This window comes from Saccostrea echinata, unplaced genomic scaffold (genome assembly GCF_033153115.1).
Source record: "Saccostrea echinata isolate AGI-Se365-2 ecotype Australia unplaced genomic scaffold, CSIRO_AGI_Sech_v1 ptg000049l, whole genome shotgun sequence".
Lineage (NCBI taxonomy): Eukaryota > Metazoa > Mollusca > Bivalvia > Ostreida > Ostreidae > Saccostrea > Saccostrea echinata.
The window spans coordinates 1,596,918-1,622,258 of NW_026889798.1; the positions used below are offsets into that span (position 1 = coordinate 1,596,918).

At 33.1% G+C, this 25,341-nt stretch overlaps 1 protein-coding gene across 1 annotated transcript in view; it reads right to left on the minus strand.

The window, feature by feature from the left end:
* The window catches only part of LOC133203253 (probable serine/threonine-protein kinase pats1), a 111,516-nt gene that overhangs the window by 68,807 nt on the left and 17,368 nt on the right, over nucleotides 1–25,341 (minus strand). The window contains exon 4 of the mRNA XM_061339072.1: nucleotides 24,806–25,063. Within this exon, the coding sequence (XP_061195056.1) occupies nucleotides 24,806–25,063 (258 nt within the window). The remainder of the gene's footprint in view (nucleotides 1–24,805; nucleotides 25,064–25,341) is intronic.

A 25,341-nucleotide genomic window follows, 5' to 3' on the forward strand; every position in this document is an offset into this window, starting at 1 on the left:
TAATTTTTGTGTTTGATTTTACAGAAATTTCAGAAGTGCTGATGGCAGATGCCGTCGAAAAATGGTTGAAAAGACTCCAGGGAAGGAAGCTGCTGCCAGGGAACCCTACGTCAAGGCATTAAGATTGGTACGGAGCTTCCTAGATTGTACAATACACATGTATCTTTCGAGATACACTAATTCCAGCGCTTTAGTTTAATATTTATGGACAAAGTTCGTTCACGGGTTTTTAGTGTCTGTATTTGGAAACTTTTAAGATGACACAAACATCGTTGACACAAACATCACAGCTCCTATCTTGTAATTTTCAATTTCCAACTAGTAGATAATAGACAATGCAGTATGTGACAGTGCCCAGCAGATCTCGGAGCTGAAAACGCACAATTAGAATACGTATGTAAAAATTAAATTAAAGGCGTCTCTATTTCATGTAAAGGATGCAGGCGTGGCACAAATTAGGGTGTTTGGTCTAGAATCGGGGAGCAAGGACTTGATCTTGCGTCGCGGCTAGAATTGAAATTGGCAGAAAGAGAGAAAATAAGTGATAAAGTCAACAAAAGGCCCATGGGCCACATCGCTCACCTGAGCACACTGGCTAGGAAGAAGCAGAAATCAGTTCAGTCTATTAAAAAGTTTTAAGGGGGGGGGGCAAACTTAAATTTACACTCCATCAGGATGCTTCTATATCAATATTACTGATCATGGCTTTGCTGTTCTTTTAAAAAAGAAGAATTTTAAAGATTTTTATGCCCCCGGATCGAAAGATCCCGGGGGTATATTGTTTTTGTCCCGTCTGTCTGTCTGTTTGTCTGTTTATTTGTTTGTCTGTTTGTCTGTTTATCTGTTTGTCTGTCTGTTGTCAACTTTAACCTTGTCCATAACTTTTGATTGGTTGGAGCCATGACTTTCATATTTCACATGTGTATTCCCTGTGAAAAGACCTTTCTTTGGGTACCATCATATTTTGCAAAATTTTATGAGACTTTAACCTTGGCCATAACTTCTGAACAGTTGGTGCTTGAGGTTTCAAACTTCACTTGTGTATTCTTTGTGACAAGGCCTTCCTTTGGATACCAACAACTTTGACCTTTTGATCTTGACCTTGGAGTTTGTCCTACTTTTGAAAAACTTTAACCTTGGCCATAACTTTTGAACGGGTAGAGCTAGGGCTTTCATACTTCACATATGTAATCCTTGTGACATCACCTTCCTTTGTATACCAACCACCTTGACCCTTTGACCTTGACATAGGGGTTTGATCTACTTTTGAAAAACTTTAACCTTGGCCATAGTTTTTGAATGGTTGGTGCTAAGGCTTTCATATTTCACATATGTAATCCTTTTGACAAGACCTTCCTTTGGATACCAAGCATTTTGACCCTTTGACCTTGACATAGGAGTTTGACCTACTTTCGAAAAACTTTAACCTTGGCCATAACTTTTGAATGGTTGGTGCTAGGGCTTTCATACTTTACATATGTAATCCTTGTGACAAGACCTACCTTTGGACACCAACAACTTTGACCTTGACCTTGATGTTTTACTTACTTTTAAAAAACTTTAACCTTCGCCATAACTTTTGAACAGATGCATCTAGGGCTTTCAAATTTAACATTTTTTATCTTTTGGCCTGGATTTTGACTTGCATTTGACAAACTTTAACCTTCGCCATAAGCTGCCATACAGGGGCATCAGTGTTTCACAAACACATCTTGTTTCCTGTATTCCTATGTTAAACTCTGATTGCTCATTGTCGCCCACTCCTACCCACCGTAAATTTGAATCTACGCTACCTGAGGATGCTGTTATAATAATATTACTAATCATGACTTTGCTGTTCTTGAGCAGCAGAGTTTTTCAAGATGATTCCTATATATTCTCATGCAAAACTTTGACCCTCTGTTGTGCCCTAACCCCTAGGGGTCATGATTTGAACAAACTTGATTCTACAATACCTAAGGTTGCTTCTGTATAAATATGACTAATAATGGCTTAGTTGTTCTTGAGAAGAAGATTTCAAAGATATTTCCTACGTAACGTGTATGACCAGGTTCTTACAATGGATATATAGCTTTTCCTTTTACTCTGTCTGAATTAATGACTGGAATGATTATAAAGAAAGCTCTGTCTGAGGGTATATCACACAGTACTTAAATTTTCTCTTATCTAGAGTTGGGGACTGGATAATGTAAGACTTGCACAGTGTTTTCCCCTAGGTTCCCATTGATTGATAAGAGACAGTTGCCTCAATCTTCTTCAGATTTACCCAGAACTTAAGTTTTTAACAAAGATTGCATTGAAGTCTATGGAGCAATTTTTTAAAAATAAAAACTCAAATAATAAGAATATCAATAAATACTGTAGTGAAAAAATGCACTGAAACACATAAGAAATAGAATGACAATTGATTTTTTTTTACAAGGTAAGAATTTTAAAATTGATTTTTTTTATTAATTCAAAACAGAGGGAGATAACTCTTACCAAAATTCAAGGTCAAAAATTGAGACACATCCCACCCATACATGCTAATAATAATAAATCGGAATCATGTCTAAATATACTGAGTATTCAACACCTACACTTCTGTTATGTATTCAACTTCATTGAATCTTTTGCTATTAGGATGGATTACCTTAACTTCTTTATTGCTGATTCATCATCCAACTACTTCAGCTACCTTCTGAATGCCTGACTTTCCCAAAGCTTTGCCTTATATACCTTTAGGGTAGTCCATTCTAAGGGTTGTCAGGTCATTCCACTATTTAAAGTCTTCAATGCGTTTAATTCCAATGCCTCTTAACCATTACACCTATATATTCTTATGTAAACTTTGACCCACTGTTGTGGCCTACCCCCAAGGGTCTTGATATGAACTTTAATCTACACTACCTGAGGATACTTCTGCATTACAGGTAATATGTTAAATAATGGCTTAGCTGTTCTTGAGAATAAGATTTTTAAAGATATTTCCTATATATTCCTATGTTAAACTTTGACCCCCCTTCGTTGTGGCCCTGCCCCACCACCATGGGTCAAGGTTGGAACAAACTTGAATCTACCCTACCAAAGGATACTTCTGTAATAATATGACTAATTATGGCTTTACTGTTCTTGAGAAGATTTTAAAGACATATCTTATATATTCCTACTAGATGTAAAATTTTAACCCCCTCTTGTGGCCCCGCCCAACCCCTGGTGGTTATTATATGAACAAATTTGAATCTAAAGTATGTAATAAAACTTTAACATAAGTTTCATCTTTTCATGACCAGTGGTTCTTGAGAAGAAGATTTTTATAAGATGCCACCAAATTTTCACGTATTCTTAATTATCTCCCTTTGAAAGAGGGCGTGGCACTTCCTGTGAGCAAACTTGAATTCTCTTTACACAAGGATGCATTGAGGCAAGTTTGGTTGAAATTGGCCCAGTGGTTCTTGCCAAGAAATTGAAACTGTTGAAAGTTTGCAGACGACGAACGACAGACGGACGCCGGACACTCTTTCATCAGAAAAGCTCACTTGAGCCTTGGGCTCAGGTGAGCTAACGAAACTGTTCAGCATGGGTGTATTACATTCATTCGTAGGTAGATTTCTTTCATGTTTTGGTCTTTTTTTAAATTTTCATTATGGATACACCTACATTGAGGGTGCCTACAGTGCCGTTCAGATGACACAACCTAACGCCAGGGGAACCCCAAAAGCGAACCCCTGGTTCGCTTTGCATTCGCTTCAGGTCCCCTATTAAAAAAATCTTGGTGTGCTTTGGGTGCGGTCTGGGTTTGCTTAGGGTCAGTTCTGGGCCTGCTAGAGCGAAAGTTGCGTTAACCGTTCGCTTTCACTCAAGCATGAAGCGGTCCCCTTTTATATCAAACATACAGTAGTTAAAATGGTTCATTATTGTTTAGTGGCCATCGGAAGCACATTTGAAATGTAAGCGACAATTGGAGGACTTTTAGAAAAAGACTAGAATTTCATACCATATTGTTCTACGCATTGTTATAACTGAGCGAGAATAATTTCGGGAAATGGACAATTTTTGTGTTTGTGCACACGGACTTTGTCAGATAATGTCAGATATGTAAATAACTTTTGAAACAACCTGAAGCGAAACCCGCTAAGAGAAGGTACGATTAATAAAACAACAAATAAAGATCGATCGGTTACGTGAAATCAGTCATGCATAATGCTTACAAAAGTTTTTACAGTTACAAAAGTTAAAAATCAAAAGTAGACAATAAAATCAGAAAACGTACAAACATTAAACCCTCAAGACAATGTTTACAAAACTATGGGAAAATTTATTTACCTTCTCTGACTAGAGAGTTCCGAACAGGGAACACAATTCATAAGTGGTAAACTTAAATTGCAAAGAATTAATGAAAATAGATAAAATCCAAAAGCACTATTTCGTGAATAATTCAACAAAGAAATGATTGCTAGTAATGTAATTATATAACTTTAAACATTATTTGAACTTTAAATGAAACAAGCAAGTTGAAACTAATAAAATATTTCAGATATTTAAAAGTGAAGTGTAAGTCAAATGAACAAAGTAATTTATCCTAATTCCGTATCAAAAATACTTTATAGAAAATCATTAAAATATTATTTAAAAAACTTTAATGAAAAATGAAATTAGATTTAATTTCTAACTTTCAAATAAAAAAAAAAAAAACTAGTAGACTAATTGTTCACGGAACAATCAGAGGTCTTTCCACCTTCTTTGAATTTCAATAATTTTTTTTTTATATTTAACTCTTTACAATTTAATTCCATGAAAAAGAAACCAGAAATGGCTTAAAAGATGGCAAAATGAAAATTTTATAATAATGAAATGACTGAATAAATATTGAAGGTCAAAGGTGAAAAATCACATTGAAATTAGTTCCATGTTTCTACGACTTTTAGTTTTAAAGTTATAAGGTTTAACAGTAAGCGCAAAGACGTAAAAGGGCAATAACTCATATAAGGGGTCATCAGATCCTTTGCTTGGAATAAACTGAAATTTTAATGAAAGACCCCGAAGACATTAATGAAAGTTTGGTGTCTTTACGGTTTACAGTTTCAGAGGAGTAGCGGTAACAAGGGTTATAGTGAAAGGGGCAATAACTTTTAAAGGCATCAAGCTTAGGGGACAAGAATGAAATCCTGTACATAGTTCCAAAAGGGCATATTAAAGGTGCAAAGATATATTTTATATATATGTTTAATGACAAAAGAGATATAAAAAGAGCTATTTTTCTTTTTCTTTTTCAAATTTTGAATGACCTTGACCTTGACCTTAATTTCAAGATGTGAGATCAAAGAACCTAAAGCAGTTGGTCCCATGTCTCTAAGACATGTCATTTTGAAAAAAAAATAATTATTTGTAAAAATCAAGAACTTTCAAGGGCAATAACTACTTAAAGGGGTCGATGAATCCTTTTGCACTCAATAGATCAGAGTGTCTATGAAATTAGTCGAAGACGTTGGTGATGGTTTGGTATCTCTATGATTTACGGTTTTGGAGGAGTAGCAATAACAAGGTTTTATTGCAAAGGGGTTATAACTCCTCGAGGGGTCAAAGTTTATATACGCAGGGTCAACATTTATTTGACAAATGTTAAAAGATAGTATCATTACTTATTTGTCTTCCTTTTTTTTTTAAAAAAAAAAAAAAAATCTATTTTATTCATATATATATTCATTTTCATACTGTTAATGATTTTATAGTATTTTAACTTATCAGAAATGTTTTAGTACCAGTTCTGTTAAACTATATTGCATCACAAATATTTGAAAATACATGTGAGTTAAAGTAAAGTACTGATAATAATGCTTTTGAAATCTTATAAATCTGTTTCGTAGTTAAAAAAAATAATTGCAAAAAGAATGGAATATAATGACCGATAACAATATGTATACAATGTATTAATTTTCAAATAAATGTACTCAATGAAATATATGGAGATAACGAACAGTATTCAAGCTCAAAAGTCCATTAAACAATACAAAATAGGAGCAGAGCAAACATGGACCTCTAAACATCAGAGGTGGGATCAGGTGCCATGGAGGAGTGAGCATCCCCTGCCGACCGGTCACACACGCCGTGTGCTCCTTGTCATGATCGGGAAATAACGGAAAAATCAGTCCACAAGACAATTCAGTGTGTAAATAGTGGCCTAACAATTAGTATGAAAAACGTCAGTCAGCATTTGACTCAATGATAAATTGTATTTGTTGACAAGGTCATTGTATCGACCATAGAACTTACGAAATGATGACTTTAAACGAGACAGCTGATATTCTTGTCTCATCAACTTGTTTGTCAATAATTTACCTCGTTTTAGAAATTGTACATACGTAGAGCTTGCGTATCGAATCAACTGAGAGATATACCCCATATGCAGGTGATGAAGGTATATTGCTGCATAAGTAAGGGAAGTTGACGATTGAAAAGTTAAAGTCATCACGTTTATCATAAAGCTTGGTTGTTAGATCACCGTTGACGTCTTTTTCAAGTAAAATATCCAAATATGAAACAGATGTGTCAGACTCTGTGGTATCTTTTATCTCAAGCTCACCGGGATATATCGTATCGACATAAGAATGGAAATAGCCATTGTTAATTGACAATACATCGTCGATATATCTAAATGTCGAGTTGAAGGCCACAGCAAGTGTTTTCTTCTTTTTACGTACAAGATTTTGGAAAAATTCTGCTTCATATGAATACAAAAAAAAGTCTGCTAATAACGGGGCGCAATTGGTACCAATGGGAATTCCAATAGATTGTTGGAAGACCTGGTCTCCAAAAACCACGTAGATATTGTCAATCAGAAACTCAAGCATCTTTTTAATGTCAACATCAGAGTACTTGTGTGTACAATAAGAATGTTTTTTTAACAAAATAATTTTGCAAATGACCAATGACAAGGTAAGTATATTTACGAGTTCATTTTTATTGAAAAAGCAGCTGTCAATTATATCAAAAAGCCTGGAGTTTAATTTATCGTGGGGAATGGCTGTGTATAATGTAGAAAAGTCGTAAGTTTTTAAGCTGTTGATTTTGGTAAAATCTTGTGATTTCAAATTTTCCAAAAGTTCCTTGGAATTTTTAAGTATTCACATCTGATATACACCACTTCTCGAATATATTGTTGCACAGTACTCTTGAAGTTTCTCCTTCACCACTGTTAATATCTTAGTGAAAAGTAAAGAAAGAGGCTTGGTTGAACATTTACTGGAACCCGCAATGTATCTATGTTTGTAAGGATTTTTATGAAGTTTCGGAATCCAATATAAATATGGTAATTCAAATTCATTTTGGTTGTTTGGAATATTAAAAATATTCAAAACTGACATATGATTTTGAAGAATTTCTTCCTTAGAAAGGGAACTACGAGTATAAGTTGGATTACCACTTGTAGAATTAAATTCAAGTTCTTCTAAAATACATTTAATATAATGAGCATTACAAACAAAGACAATGTTGTTACCTGCTTTGTCAGCAGGGACCAGTGCGTACTGGTAATGTAATCTATCTTAATTCTTTTTTTCACTTCTGGATTATTGAATACAGAAGGATAGATGGTTCTCATATTGCCCCTCTATCTTTTAATGCGTGATTTTAACATACATCTGATACATTTAATCCATTCTGACAAAGTGTCAATGTCTTCTTTTTCATGTCTGCCCCATCGCCTGGCGTAGTCCTCTACAGAATCCATAATATTTATGAAATTCCGACGCCAGTTGAAGGATCGGGGTTCCCTAAATTTAGGACCTTTTAAAATTAGTGATCTAAGGTCCTCATTATTAACTATATTTACGTCACCAGTAATAACGTGTCCAGCAGGACTATAGTTATAGGGCGAAGAAGAACATAAACACAATGGAAGATTATGTTTAAGATATTCGATATCCACGCCCTGTACAGTTTTCTTGTAATTAAAAAGTTTGGAAGCAATAGTCGATGTATATTTGTAGGAAATACAAGGTGTAGTCTTTAAAGGTGCTTGGACACAGATTTGAAGTCAATATTTTCTTAATTTTTTTCTGTATAATTTCATGACTTACATGTTGCTATAGCATTTCATACTAAAATACAATAAAAGTCATATTTCATCTCGTAGTTATTGAAACTTCAAATTTCTGCACGCGTTTGATTGACACATCCTTGCACTTTCACAAATCTTAATTTTATTCTTAATATGTAAGGAAAGTGGCAATTTTGTTGTGTATTAATGAAAAATATTAAAACTATAATCCAAAAATTCGGAGTAGAAATGTTCGAAAGCAAAACCCACTCACAGTATTGTCAGTCTGTGCTCAGTGGTGTGTGCAGACTTTAACAATTGAACACACCCGGTGAATCGTAAACATTAACAATAACAGAGCTCGTGCCCTGTTTACAAAAACAGTTTACGTTTCACGGGTGTATTCTGTTTGTTAAACTCTGTGCACAACACTGAGCACTGGCTGACGATATTAGTGAGGGGGTTTGCTTTCGCACATTTCTACTCTGAATTTTCTTGATTATAGATGTAACGTTTTTCATTAATACACAACAAAATCGCTTCTTTTCTTAAATGTTAAGGATAAAGATAAAATTTGTGAAAGTGCAAGGATGTGTTAATCAAACGCGTCCAGGAATTCGTAGTTCCAATAATTTCCAGATAAAATAAGTTTCAATTATATTTTCGTGTGAAATGCTATTGCAATATATAAGTCGTGATATTATACAGAAAATTTGAGAAAATATTAACTTCAAATCTGTGTCTAAGCACCTTTAACTTGAAATATGGTGGAATACAAGACTGGACCGTTTTGTGCTTAAGAATATTATTTATATTAACCACGTCAATTCCTTTGTTGGTATATTGAAGTTTAAGGAAAAAAAAACGGATTGTATTAACTGCATTTTCTTCCGTAAAACGCGGGGGTTTAAAAAGCCTATGATTTGCAATATCCATAATCACAGATCTGAGGCTATATTCTGGTGTCGAGGAATCAAAAAATATACTTTCCTTGACTTTCCTTGACCTTTTCAAGAAGACTATTTAAAAGTTTCAAAGAGACAGAGTAAAGTTTGGTGCGAATATGATGTAGACCTAACTGTTGATTTACGTAAGGTAGTAATGAATCAAAAGAGACATCGTGTATTAAAGGTTCATTGTAAGACCGATGCCCATGACTACGCTTACGTCTTTGTGTATGGTTAAAAACTCCCATCACATTTACATTGTTACACTGTGGACTGGAAAGATTTCCAACACTATCGACATTGTCATTACATCCATAGGGAAAGGCTGTCCCTAGCTTTCTAATCCAAAATTCTTCTCGTTGTCTACGGAAAGGTATACTCAGGGATGGACTGTTTGTGTGGTGGTAAATCTTTTCTAGAATTCTAACTTTTATAAAATAGAATGATCAGGTAAATTTAAATGTTTGTATAAAAGTTGCTGACCCCCATTATTTATCTGAAATCTATAACCTGATGTTCTTTTATTGAGTGATCCCTTAGTTTCACCAACATAAGAAGTCCACAAAGATTACATTCTATTCCGTAGACAACATTAGAAGATTTGCAGTTCAGATTTTCCCAAATTTTGGTACAGAAGCTCTGTCCAGTAAGATTACTGGTGAAAGAAGTGTTAGTTATCAAAATGTCACAGGTTTTACAGTTTTTCGCAGAACATTTTGAAATAGAAGACATGGGATCGGAAAAGGAGTCTTCGAATATATCTCTAATAGAAACTTTACACTCTTTCAATTTTTTGTATAAACAATTGGTTTTATACCAAAACTGGGAATCTGAAGACTGTACATATGACGTATGTTTAATATCCCTGAGGATTATCCGAGGGGCACCGAATGAACTCCTTGAGTCTGTGTCCCTTATAGACTCAAAAGAGTAACGCCTTTTTATACTGGGCGACGCGTCTGCCAGTATCATTTCGTTATTCTGTGTACTCATGAATGAATAGGTACCGAACGACAAGTATCTTCGGGGACAGGCTGTCCACCAGCAGAGATACATGCTCAGTGGTTAAAATGAAATATATGGAGATAACGAACAGTATTCAAGCTCAAAAGCGCATTAAACAATACAAAATAGGAGCAAACACGGACCTCTAAACATCAGAGGTGGGATCAGGTGCCATGGAGGAGTGAGCATCCTCTGCCGACCGGTCACACCCGCTTTGTGCTCCTTGTCATGATCGGGAAATAACGGAAAAATCAGTCCACAAGACAATTCAGTGTGTAAATAAATTTAAAAAAAATAAATTATTCTTATATCATTTTATTTTATTTGAAAACTTGCAACAGCATTACATTGTCTAATGAAGAAACTCTTATCAATTAAAAATTTGTTCATTATACATGTGCATCTGATGCTATGGGGGTATGGTTCCTTTTGTGATGTTTAAAATGCTGATTTTTTAAAGATTATTGACAAGCTTTTATAAATGAATATGGACATCTTTCTAAAAATCCTAGTTTTTAAGAAGATTATATTTTGTGTTTTAAGAATATTTAAGGTTTTGACAATACTAATGTTTTCCCAGTAGACTATATAAATCAAATTATATTATGACAATTTTACAAAAGGTTGCATTAACAGAAGATTTTCTATGTTGTTTCTAATCCTTTTGACATTTTTTGTCAATAGAATATGTCCAATTCTTATCAGACATAAAAATATATCATAAAAAATGTGTGGAGAAATTACTTATATATGCATGTACATATTTAAAATAAAATTCTTTTTCTTTTAATTGTTTCAATCTCTTAACTGAATTAGTAAAGTAATAATCCAAATACTTTCAATTGTTGATTGTCAAAATTTTTTTTATCTCTATGTTGATTTATTGATTTAAATATTTATTCATTTATTTACTTATTCATTTGCAAAAATTATTTATAACATGTCTATTCTCTTTTAATCAAACTTGTGATCCAAAAATGTAAATTAATTAAAATTATTTTTTTCCTTTTTTTAAAAATGGTATTGATAAATAAGTATGTATTTTAAAATAATTAATATGTAGAACCTGATTAATTAATATCTAATAAACAAAATATTACTGATAGGTATTGTGATAATGAAATTGTATAACACAGGTTAAAATTACAGGTAATAAGCCTTAAAAAACAGACTATACACAGGTTACCACCCAGGTGTGAAAATCCAAATTTTGGCTAGATGGGAATAAGAAATTCAAAATTTTGACCTTTGGGGCCTTACTCCTACTTAAAACATGATTTCCTTTGTTCTGAAAATTAAATAAGAAATGTACAAAACTTGTATGAGATATGACAGGTAGCACACATACAATGACAAGTTTATTGTTTACGGAATGGACAGTCACAGGTAAGCTAGGGATGCAGAGCAATTTGTTGAATAGCCATTACTGTGTTTCCAGATGCAGATAACAAAAGGTCTTTGTCTTAAGAATCGAATGGACAGTTACAGATGGATTTTAGGGATATTAGTATTAGTATTTATACAAGTACGCGATGCTTCATAATCAGTTTCCAATTCGCATTGTAAAGGCATACATGTTTTCCTGTGATGGAGAGAGTATATGAAGATTCAAAATCTAATAAACCATAATATGCACAAAATTAGTGATATTTGTATCTGGAAACAGAAAAGTAAGGGTAAAAGAAATATTAGTCAAATTTCGACCCAACAATGAACTTCGACGACAGATACAGATGAACAAACTCGAATCAAACCTGGAAATGTTTTATTTGAATTCTGTTTTGAGGATACATAACTGCAGCAGTGTAATGGTGAGATGCAAATTGTGTTCGGAGTTTTGGATTAGCCATGAGCCAATCTTCAATCTGAAAATGTTTTTCAAATCAAATCTGGAAATGTTTAATTTTTATTTATTTTCTATGGAATTATTAATGCAGCAGTGTAGTGTTCATGGTGCGTACTGTTTTCTGGGTGGAGGATTTAATATTAGATGTACTTCTCTTTGAAAATGAATTCTCCTCGAGGGAATGATTTTTCCGAAATTTTAATCAAATGTGAAATTGTGTCATTTGAATTCAAGTTGTGTAAAAATTAAGTTTTGAGTATTGAAATTATGTGCATTATTCGTGGATTTAAAAGAGTAAATTCGAGTGGATGCTGTGCAGTCATTGTGTTCTGGACTAACTTTGATCTCCGCTTTCCTTTTGTTATTTACATGTATAAAATTAAAATTTATTTAATGTATTTGTTTTTGTTTCCCTCTTGAACACATTCCAAAGCTTACCTGTAACTTTCCATTCTCTTTGATTTAACTATCCATTCTTTTTTAAGAAAAAAACTGTCCATTCTTTAAAAAATGGACAGTTTTCCAAAAAGAATGGACACTTACAGGTAACGTAATGGATTGTTTGAGGCGTTAGCTCAACATTAAGCTATAGAATGGGCACCACAAACAAAAGGTTTACGTCACAATCATGTTTAAGCTTATTGAAATATGTTTTTCCACAAGGCTCACTCTTTTTCAATTTTTTTTCTATATTGAAATTGTATGTGGAAATTCTTAATAGCTATACATGTTTCAATATTAAATTTCAATTTAATATGACTCAATAGCCCCAAAAGATTTGGAATTTTACCTTGCACTAAACATGTAAAAATGAAAAAAAAAATCTTTTGACAGGCTAGACACTGGTTACTTACATTATCAAAAAGCATAAAGGTGATGAAGTCAATTAGCTAAATTTCCGTTTTGAGTTTTTAACAATAGGAAGATTAGGTGAAGCCGAAACAAAATAAACAAGATTCTAAATCGTAAAAAAATAATTTAATACCTGTGTCAAGCCAATCTCGCAAAGAATTTGCCAACAAAGAGGCCGAAAGAAAAGAAGAGTTTTGCAGTTTAATTAGTAGATAAAATGATTATTTTTCTGTCGCCTTTCGGGAATCAATTTACTCATGACAAATTGCGAAACATTTTTAAAACTGCGTGAACAGTGTTTGTAAGAAAATTGGGCTGACAATGATTTACAGGAAAATATTTTTATGCGTTGAGTACTTGTGTACATACGTGTTTTATTAAATGGTTAATGGTTGAGGATAAGAAAATCACGTTCTTTTACAAAAAATTGTTCATTTGTATGCATAAATATTTCAAAATTCAGGCCCTAAAAGGATCACATTCATGTACATATTTTTTTCGATTTCAAACGTAATTTTGAGAGTTATACAAATAAATAATACTCAAAGCTTTATCGTTTACGTCTGATGGAGAGTGATTTAAAAACAAAACAACAGTTCAGTACACCCCCTCCTTCTCCCTTTCCGACGCAAAAGAACTACTAAATATAATTCTACTTTTTAAATAGTACGAGGGCTTGCGCCAGGTTTGATTGTTTCTGTATAACATTTACATGTACTTCGCCTTTCATAAAATTTCGGGTTATATGACTTTCATATTGATAAACGCAGGTCATGCAAAAGTGAAAAATTTGTTATGTATATGTCAATGACAAAATATTAAAACTATAATCCAAAAAAATTCAGAGTAGAATCGTGAGAAAGCAAAACCAACTCACAAGTATTGTCAATCTCTGCTCAGTGATGTGTGCAGAGTAAACAAATTAAACACACTCTGTAAAACCTAAATATTAACAATAACAATGACCATATTTACATAGATGTTTGAAGAATGTCCTTCTCATAAAAGTTTTTGAATTTTCTTTTAAGTTTATTTAATTAAAGTTACTTTTTAAAATAAAAGTAGAAATTTAAAATTGTAAAACAAAACGGCATTTCAACTGTGTTCAGGCCTCCTTAAATTAAATTAATAGTTCATAAGATTTTTGCAAGATAAAACAATACAATAAAATTTCGATTTTGAGAGAAGGACATTTATTCGAAAAATAGTTTACATCTTCCTAGACATATACGAGGGCCGTTCAGAAATTACGCGGACTCTGCTATTATTTACTCTTATAGACGTCATATAGAATTGAAATTCCACAGGAACATATTTCTTCAAAATTCCAATAAATTCTTGGTAAAATTTTTTGACTTTATTTAATATCTGATAAAATTATTGCCGTTTTGATACAGCTGATGGTGATATACGGAGCACGGCAAAAATGTTGAAAATCAAACATGCGGTATCCAAAATTTTTTGTTGTTTTATTATTAAGTATTTAGATTTCTGGCGTAATATTTGAATAGCTAACAGAAATATTAATTTTTCTCCGATGTGACCCCTACGAAATCAACTGCAAAAAATGACGTCTCGTGATTTGACGGAGCAGCGCACTTTTATCAAATCATGAATCATGCTGCGAAAACGCAAATAGAGACCCAAAATAATCCTAAAATAATCCTAATGAAACATGTAGTGAACCAGAAGAATATCCGACACATCTCTACAAAATGTAAAAAAGAATTTTAGACTGTTAGACCTCAGTCAAAAGGCAATCCGGGAGGGATGGAAGAAGTTCATCGACAAAACACTGATCTGGGCTGTTAAGAATGTGATTGAGATCGACTGACGTCAAACTTTACTTCAGAAATATCTGCAGTTTTGGGTTTAACACAAACTAAAACACACAATAATAAGGGAAAATATTCAGAAAATGAAAGCTCCCATTTTTTAAATGCCCGTGACGTTGAAAGTTTACTGCGCCGTGACTTCATGACATGTCCTGTTAATTCACTTGAAATTGATACCAATTTACAATATTTTGATATGAAATTTTGATGATCATATCTGAAAAGATTCTTTTATATTATTTGTGACTTTTTGCTTGATTATGTCGTCAAATATATTTTCTGTGCAACAAGTCCGCGTAATTTTTGAACGGCCCTCGTATATACTTCGTTAGAATTGATTTTGAACACAAACATGTATATGTACATTCATATGATTATTTCATTCAATGACGGCTTATTCGAAATACAAACAAAATTTAAATGATTTTTATGAAACTTGGAAAAACCTACATGTGTACGAATGTGTAGCAAAAATGATTGCATAAACATCAATTAAAGCATTATAAACAAGTTCATGGAAATATTTCTTAAGAGAAAATGTTAGCATAATCAATATGCAGGATTTGTTAGATCGTTTCAACTGGAAAATAATGGTTTTTATTTCCAATATGTAAGCAAATAATCAGGGTTTATCGTGTGGAATCCCTCCATCTGATGTCGAGGGCATGGCATCTGGCTTCCACTTCCCACCTTGCTTTCCTCGACAAAATTGTGGGCAACTTCTTTGCCTAGAATTTGATTTTCTTCTTCATCACAAATAAATCCCACTTCGTATGCAAGACATTTGTGGAAAGATTTCGTTACACTCTGCAATATGGATTCAACTCTTTTTCGAATAGACAATGTCACTTCTGGGAGCATTGTCATTTGAGAGCCGGACTGAAATATTTGAAGCTGAATTGTAGATGTAGTTACTGCGATAGCAATATTATGATTTTTGTGATTGAACAGTGCAGCATCCTTGTACAAGCAGCTTATATTGTTACTTGTCAGTACTGTCCAATTTTCTATTTGCATCAACGCTACAACTAAACGATAAAAGAAGAAATACGGCAAAAAGTCGAACAAGTATACAAGGACGGAGGACTTTGAATTCGACCTCTTGATTATCTCTTTCTGTGTTTCTCCAAAGTCCTTCTTATTCATGGAAGGAATGTAGTGTGTCTTGCCTTCACTAGAAATCAAACCCAATCTCTGCATGTACAACAATAATTGTTCTTTGTGGAACAGTAGAAAACGAGGATCCTTATCAAATTTTGCATTCTTTGATGAAGTTTCAGTTCTCAAAAGTCTTTCATCTTCTAATTTCCAAATATCACTGAGAAGGGAATCATTTAAATTTCCTGTTTTGTAGAAATCCTCCCAATCTTGGTTACTAGCAACGATTCCCTTTACATGAATCCTGTCTGTCATAATGAATTTAAATGCATTAACAAACCACTGGACATCAATTATCACGAATTTCCTAAGATAGTCTTCATCAAAATGAAGAACTTTTCCAGCATCGTGATAATACCTTAACATATCACTTGCCAGTTCAAGCACTAGGTTTTCATCTCCATGATGCCTAAATCGATTTTTAATTTCGTCAAGATTCATCACCCGCCTATGCTTCTCTTTCTGAATTGTGTCAGAAAATATCCATTCACAGGGAATTTTTTCACTCCACTTTTCCTCTGCTGCTATTTGTACGATGCATTCTTCAAGGTCATTGATGGGGTCAGTCAATAAATCTGTGCAGAAGCATCTGTCTTCTCTGATGTACTGGACAAGCTTAAAATTAGCAGGCAATACGCTCTGCAGACTATCAAGAAAGTCAGCTTTACCCTGCAATAACAAATGTAGAAAAGATGTATATCTAATTTTTATTTTACCTCTACAAATTTTTCACTAGATAAGAGTAAATCCCACTTTTTTGCTGATTCCTTGAAAATCACCGTAAAAAGACTTTTCTCCTTAAAAAGGTGCCTCAGTTTGATGAACTGATACACATCAATTCGAAAAACATAGCAATTTATTTTTATCGTATGAAAAGTTCTGATATGTTCCAAATAATATTACATGTATGAGTATTCATAACACAGCTCGTTTAAAGTTACTCTTAAGGAGGCGATGCCCTATTGCTTGCAGATTTTTGTATTTCAAATTCAATGCCTTTCTATTAAATTTACACAATCATTTTATTAAATTCTTGGTAGGAGTAATTTCTATTCTGCACCTTATAATTGCAAAATGTAGGCTCTAAACTGGCTAGTATTTGTATTGGTATAATAAAACATTTAAGGAAATCATTAAGATTCCAGTCCCCTTCGAGCAACCCTAATTCCTTAGGTTTTGCCTTCAATGATATACAGTACCAACCATACCCAACCTGACACCTAAGCAGTCCCAGAAAGCAGTCCCTGGGACTGCTTTGGGACCGCTCTGGGACTGCTGTGGGACTGCTATGGGACCGCTGTGGGACTGCTCTGGGACCGCTATGGGACTGCTGTGGGACTGCTCTAGAAAGCAGACCCAGCAGTCCCTGGGACTGCTTTCTGGGACTGCTTTGTTCACTCATGCGTGAAAAAGGTTCTGAGTGACATGATAGCTCCGCTCCTTGTGTATTCTGAATTTGCAGCTCCCTGTTGTTGTTTTGTTTACTTTCTGCAGAGAGGTGTTTAAGATTAAAAAAAAAGTATTTCTTACAAAATTAAATAAGTAGAGATAGTTATACATGTACAGTAATAACTAAATGTCTTCAGGGGCTGTTAATTTACACAATTGTAGTCTAGAATTAATTTTAAAAAATGAAAGTGGTTAAAAGGGGAAGTCAGGGGATGGTTTTTATCCCTTAAATTAAACTTCAATACAGGTGTTTGAAAAAAAAAAAATTTCTAGGCCTATTTAATAAAATAATGCTGTCAAATTATGAACTCAAAGTTTGCATTAGCACTATTTAAAAAAAAAACAATCAAAAAACAAACTTTTCATTTCATTAAGATATTCAGAGGGATGTATACTGGCTTTTTTTCTTAATTGAAAAAGCTAATACCATGCCCAAAAAAGAGCACTCCATGCTATTTTCTTTACCACCCTCAAATAAAACCTAATAATTTATTAAATGACCATAAAATAAAATTATTCTATCATTCTTCTGTCATAAACAATATGAACAATTATTGGGGGATTTATTTATGAATTAGTTTTTAATTTATAAACAAGTTATTAAAAGAGTACATTTATTTAAAAAATAAACATATAAAAATATCGGGAATTGTTACTTATTTCTTATTTGTGTTGTTTGTGTTTACCTGGCCGATTAATAAAAAGCAATACAATTGTATAAAATGGTGTCAACACCTGAGGTTTCAGTCGCCTTTGGGCATTATTAGCAGAAAGTCAATGCATTTTATTCGGGTATCAGTGTCACACATCACTGAACACGCTGGTCAACGATGACACTAATTTCAATCTATGTACTGCAAAAAAATCTTTGTTTCAATAACTGTGTATAAATTTATTTCGGGATTAATTAATTTTGAACATAATCTGAGGGTTCCATTCGCTTGATTTACAGATATATACTCGACCATTAATATTATAAAACACTTAAAACCGAGAATCTAACGATAATTAAATTGGCAAGTCATTGAAAATAATCATGACTGAAATCTAATACTCGGCAATATTTAACAAAGAATTTTTCAAAAGCTCCAATACTTCAGAAAAATGCATTCAGGGTATAGCATGTGTTAAAGCTAATTCTGGTAGAAAATAAACAATTCAAGTTTAATTTTCCATATAAAAAAAATAAATATGAAACCAAATATCAATCACAGAAAATAAAAAAAATTGATTTATTTAGGTGAAAAATTAATAAACCAAATAATTGTGTTTAAATATTAATGTTTTTAATAGGTGTGAGCATCTTCTTTGTTCAATAATCATTATTTGATTCTATACGCGTACTGTTACAGAAATGAGTTCAGAAATGACTGTCGCGTAAGAATTGAAAATATTTGTTGATATACTCAGAAAGAATTGCTCATCAATTTCAACTGCCTTTTATAATTATACTGTTTATTGATAATCTCATTCGGAGTAAGCTTCGCCCATTAGATTAATTAACCTCGTCCACTGGGACTGCTTTCTGGGACCGCTGTGGGACTGCTCTGGGACCGCTCTGGGACTGCTTTAGCAGTCCCAGAAAGCAGTCCCCGGGACTGCTCTGGGACTGCTTTGTGTCAGGTTGAGTCTGGTTGGTACTGTACTTTAAGTAGAATTGGTATTCATACAAATGTTAAAGCTTTATTTGCTTACAATAGTATAGGCGAGGTTCAGATTTGTTACATCAAAAAGTAAGAAAGAAAAAAGATCAGCAAACAGTCATAAAATTAAGGTGCAACAATAAAATTTTACACTGCTACAATGTAAACTTAAAATCTCCTGATTTTCCGATAGTTCTGTGATTATCTCTTTCACTCCCGTACATACACTCTACGTTACTATACGCATAAAGTACAGTATAACACTGCATATCACAGTACAGAAGCAGTACAGAGGCAAAATTTCTTTTAAAGAATATCAATGATTATCTTGCAAAGAAGTATTCCTGAAATCGTTTTACCTTGTAAACACGTTTGTTCCAGTGGGTTGCAACTAGAATGATAATAACATCACTGTCTTTGTCGTTATATAAATGTCCATGACAATACGTGTGGATGGATTTCGTCAAATATAGAAAGTAATCTGTATACAGGAAAAAAAAAAATGTTTATTTTTTTTTTAAATCACACCAGCAGATAAGCCTGGCAATATTTACAGAAAACCACTCAGTAATTATTTTATGCAATTGTTTCGTAACGGACTTTATAGATAAATTTAATTAATTTGATGCTTTAATCTATATCAAATGACAGAGAGTGTTAAACTCATATTAATCTTTAAGGATAGAATATGACGTTAGCATTTCGCAAGCACATGTAGTCAAGAAAATCTTGATTAACAGTTAAAGTTTATTTGCAAATCGTTGCAAAGCAATTTACTCTTTCGTCTGAGTCAGATTTAAAGCACGTTGACCATCAACGTAGCTCAGTCTGTAAAGATATCTCTCCGTGATCGGAAGGTTGTTGTTTTGGATTTGTGCCCTGCCGCGACTGACATAAGAAGATAAAAAAAAAAATAGCTAGCAACTGTTCCTTTCCCAAGCGCTCGGTACTTTGAAATGAAAGTTGTGGGTCTTTCGGATGAGACCTAAAAAACCAGGCCCTGTGTCACGGTAGGCGTTGACACAATAAAAATCCCTCATTACTCCATGGCCCTGAGTGCCGAGCAAGGGTCTAAATGTGTAGCCCTTCACCTATATATGGTAACATCTCTATATGAATGAAAAATTCTCGAAAGAGACAATTAATCGATGACTAATCAAGTTAGTCTCTTGTTGGCATGTTGAAATCTCTTTCTTCGGCCCATGGGCCACAACGCACAACTTAGTTATCTTGGCCCTGCTGTTCTTCAGAAAATATACTTTTTACATCCTTTGCCCCTTTAAAAATAAAATAATCGAATTCAAGATTTTTACTCCTCATTGCATGTGCAACCCAATTCTAGTTTCCAGGGGTTATCTTTTATCCGTACTTGAATCCACACAAAATTAAGATGTTTCAATTTTAATATGACAAATATGGCCTTGCAGTTCTGGAGAAAAAATTATATTCTTCTAAGTAATAAAAACATCGATCTTCAAAATGAAAAACCGATATTAAGCATACATGTATGTACAATGTTTCTTAATGCACCCTATATTTTTACCAATTTTTTTTCAAATCGGACATGGGCAGTAGGAATAGTAATTTGAAAGAATATTGAGCTTTTTTTTTAAGTTTTAGAAATAAATACAACGCCATCAATTGAAATAGAAGACAGAATACAGAATTACGTATAGTGCTGCAATCTTCAAGTATTCAGCTATTAATTGAAATCAGACCAAATGTGTAGGATGAGTAAGAAAGACACGCAGAGACTAACATACTGATGGACAATAGGTAATATGACATTTATTCTTTGGTCGAAAATTAAAGCTAAATTTTTGTGCAAATTTAAAGTTCATGAATTTTGCAGAGAATTGGTATTATTCAAGATATTAAGAAACAATTTAAATATAAATTAACAGACCCATTGATCCAAATTATAGACAAAGAAAAAAAGGATACATTTCGTTTCTTTGCAAACAATATGTGCCTGTTGTGATCAGATCGAAGAATTCGCTTTAATTTAAAAAAATGTATTGAAAAACAGAATGAAGAATTTTATCATTTTAGACGAAATTAAATGAAATGAGAATAAAAAAACATTACAAAATCTTAAAAAGATTTTGCCTATTTTAGGTCATTTTGGATCGAATTTAACTTAATAATATTCAATGGAAAAGGCCCGTGGTTAACTTTTATCTATCAAGAAAATGAAGGGAATGCATGTAAGACAGAACAGTTCAAATGAACTTCCCTCTTACGTCTTAACTCAGCATGAGCATTTATCAGAAACATATATTTTTTCGATTCAATTTCACCAAACAAATTGTGTGAATCATCATTATTTAACGTATGAAATACCCTTGTATGTCCAGTTTGCAAAAACAGTATCATCTTGATCACACACTTTCTTATCCACCTTCTGGTCAAGACGTTTAGAAGCGTCCACCACCACAACATAGAAAGCTCTCCTGGTCAGGTAAATCTGGTGACAGGCGTAGTATGCACACTGTCCTCCAAAGTCAAAGAAACTCATTGTTTTCTGTGCACCAGTGTCTGGCTTTGCTTCATCTCTGTCTTTATTAAATTTCCTTACACTTTCCTTAACTAAAACTAATGAATTTAAAAAGGTTAGTTTCAAGGGATGCGTTTGGAAGCATGAATTAAGGCACACACAATAAAAAAAGAAATGAAGAAATTTTAAATAATCTAAGAAGATTGTTTTAACAAATGCAAGAAGAGACCTATGATTCAAGAGGCCAACCTTCAAATCTTTCAGACAGCTGAAAAATATTGCATAAGACTTAGGATATTTTTCGCCCTGTGTTATATTCGCCATTTTCAATTGCAAACAATTTTGCTCCCTTTTCAATTCGCCCAGTCACAAATCTGTTTAAGAAAATTTACTGTGTTCTTTGAATTTGCCCGTTTAAAGTTCGCCCACCTATTAATAAGGCGAAAGGGGCGAAAATACACGGGTGTATACAATATAAAGATTGCCGAAAACTCTTGACAACAAATTAAAGACCATAAAAATGTAAAGTACTGTATTTACAGGCGTTTAGGAATAAATATTTTAAGTAAAAGTGTTAACAATAACTTATATATTTAACACTAGCCCTAGCAATTCATAGATTGAAGAAAGTGGGCGCTTTGGATAACGATATGGCGGAATACAGGCTAATGAAAATGATAAAAAATTATCATAGATTTATACATTTTTTTTCAATACTTAGCCAAATACTGTGTTGTAGATGAATGTAAAATGAACATATGTTTGCTTGAATATGGTATGTTTTATCTAAAAATGCACCTAAAAATATAGCCGTTCGAATAAAATGATACCAAAATCATCTCTTTCTACGCTGTTTTTCATTAATTCTGTTGTTTCTGGGTCTTCTCTTTACGATTATGAAATGTGTTATCCGGGTGTATTTTACCGTAAAATTTACTGCTTTTTTAAATGAATAGTTGACCAATACCAAAATATAAACTTTTTTTAGTTTCATGGAGAAATTGACCAAGTCCAAATGTAAAGCATTTTGGCTTTAAACAATGATGCAAATATCTTACAACACATATAGTTTCCCGGGTTGCTACGTTAGTTTAACACTGAATTTGAGTTTGATCAAACAAGTATTTTTGATTCGTAGGAACAATTTCTAAAACGAGGTAAGCTACATGTAATGACAAACAAGGATATAAACAGTCTCGTTTGAAGTCATCATTTCGCAAGTTTGGTGGATAAAATGACCTTTTCAGCAAATACGACCTATCATTAAGTCAGTCAGCATTTTTTCAAACAAATTGTTAGACCATTATTTACGCACTGTATTGTCTACGAATTTTTCCTTTTTTCCCGATTATGACAAGGAGCACACGGTGGGTTTGACAAGTCGACAGGGGATGTTCACTCCTAAGTGGTACCTAATCCAACCTCTGATGTTTTTGGAGGTCCGTGTGTCCTTCGCTCCAGATTTGTATTGTTTAAATGGATTTTGATCTTGAATACTGTTATCCATATATCACTTATCTCCATACATTTTGCATTTCATTCGAATACACTGAAGGTTTTTTTTTTTTAATTTTTTTTTTTTTTTTTTTTTTTTTTTTTTTTTTTTCCTGAAGGAAAACAAAATTATTAAATATCTTTCAAAAACTAGCATTTTTATTCCGTTACATTCATTTTTTTAGTACATTTGAACAATAAACATTAAATTATTTTGTGATAGCTTTCTGTTTTATTTAATCAGATGCAGCATAGATGTATCTTTTATGAGTCATTTAATGAAAACAATAAAAATTAAATATAAACAAACATTGATCTAAAAATCCATTCTTATGAAGTATCTGGGTTCGAAAAATGGCGAGTAATTTTGATGGGTTTTCCCCCATCCCTGGGGATTCCAAGATAACAAGCTTATGTGGTCCTATGTTTGCCCATAGTTGGAAGATCGGCTACAGATCGCAGTTCGCAAAATGGCAGTACATTCAAATGATCGTTGTTCAACTTGTTGACTTCAAGTAGACTGTACCAATGCCGGATTGACTTGCTTAAATTTACAAATGTCATATTATAAAATAACAAAATTATCTATATTTGCATTAATTTTCAAGAAAAGTGCGGCAGATATATATAAACTAAAATGCTGATAAAAATTTATATTTATAATCTTTGATCAATTTTATACGCCCAAATATATTTAAGTGCGTCATATGTATATATTTACATTCATGTATTTTGCTTATAAAGTATTATGAAAGCTACGGCATTCAAAACACCATAACACGGACATGAGGTCAAAAGGTTAAAGTATGCGTTTTATTTTGACGTCACAAACGTTGAACGCCGTGGAAATGTAACGTCATAAGCAAAAATCAAAATTCACGCTAACATTGAACAGAAGCTGTTACAACGGCTCTTCCATTAATTATAACTTACCCGAAGGATAGTACAGGGATTTTGAAATATAAATCACATTTGCAGTCAAGGCAAGGAGTTAAAAAATGTGAATATAAGTATTGAATCATTATGTTTTGAAAGATATAGTCTCATAACTGCAACGGTGTGTGCAAACAAAATTTCATAACGCGTTAACGCGCGTTACTCAATTTGTTTGCACACACCGTTGCAGTTATGAGACTATATCTTTCAAAATATAATGATTCAATGCTTAAATGAAACATTTTTGAACAGTTAATTTACAATTCATCTGCAGGTAGAGTAAAATTTTTCATTTTCCTATTCACAGCAAATACATCCAAGTACAAATGTTTGCTTTTATCAGTCACTGGACATTTCTCTATCCAGTCTATCGGAGATGCAAGCCTTTGGGCATATGGTTTTTGGTCTGTTTACCTCTCTGTTTGTCTGCAAAAACCTTGAAGTTTATCTTAATTGTCGAAGAATTGCAATTGGTGCTAGGGCAACATATTTCACGCTTATTTCTTGTGCCAATTAGGACCTTTCAGTCTTAGATTCTGCAAGGTCTTTCATATTTGACTTGTATATTGCTTGTGACAAAAATTTTAAATTTTTAGTAGACCCGTTATTTAAAAAAAAAACATTTTTCATTCAAGAAAAAGACATTCTATAATGTCAGTAGATATTAAAAACACAGAAAGATTAAGTTTTTGTATTGTCTCTAAATACCGTCTCTTCTTTTGAATTATATTTTCTCTCTCCACCCACACCCCTTTAAAAGTAACTTCACCTTTGTGACTTAAATATCACTTAAATGGATAATATATTCGTTTAACTTTAATGCATGAATACCAGATTATATATATTAGGTCACTAAAGCTTTATTGCACAGAGTTCCTTACCAACCCTCAACCCCCCACCCAACCCCGAAAAAAACCGTAAATCAATTCAAATTAAAAAAAAAAAAGAATATCAAGTATTGCCTCCTTTGCTTGTAACGATATGATAACCTATTCAAATTTCAACAAGCATACAAATGCACTTGGGAAGAAATAATCTTCTTACTGATGTTATTCAATTGTAGCTTATTTAGTAGCTATAGATTATACTGTAATACAATTTAAATACATAATTTCAAATGATTTACCTTTTAGTGTTCCTTTCTCTTCACAGATTTCAAACACTTCCTCGTGGACCTCTAATCCTTTCGTTGACTTTAATTTCTTTATTTCTTTCTTACTGCGCTTGAGTAGACGATTCAGTAGCGTGGTTTTCCCGGCCCCAGCACATCCTACAATCATTCCCCTGGCGTGATGGACTTCCTGTACTCCCCCTTTCTCGGCGTACTGGACATACCGCTCTCTTGCTTTCTGGTCCCACCTTAATATTTCTTTGGGAACTTTTACTGCCCAAATCAGAATTTTAAACAAATAAAGTGAAAATACAATGTAAACATCAAAGATACATACCACAAACAAATCTTCTCATCTCCCATACAGAAGAGTTACACCATTATGGTATTTTTCAATATTTCTTTCAATGGAAATGTAATTTAGAAATTTTACTTGTTTAAAATTAAAAATAAACCAATGGAAATATCCCCTGACACTCGGCAGTAAGAAAACTTCATGCATTTCTAAAACTTTTCAAAAATATATTGAACTGTAAAGTTTTAACTAAATA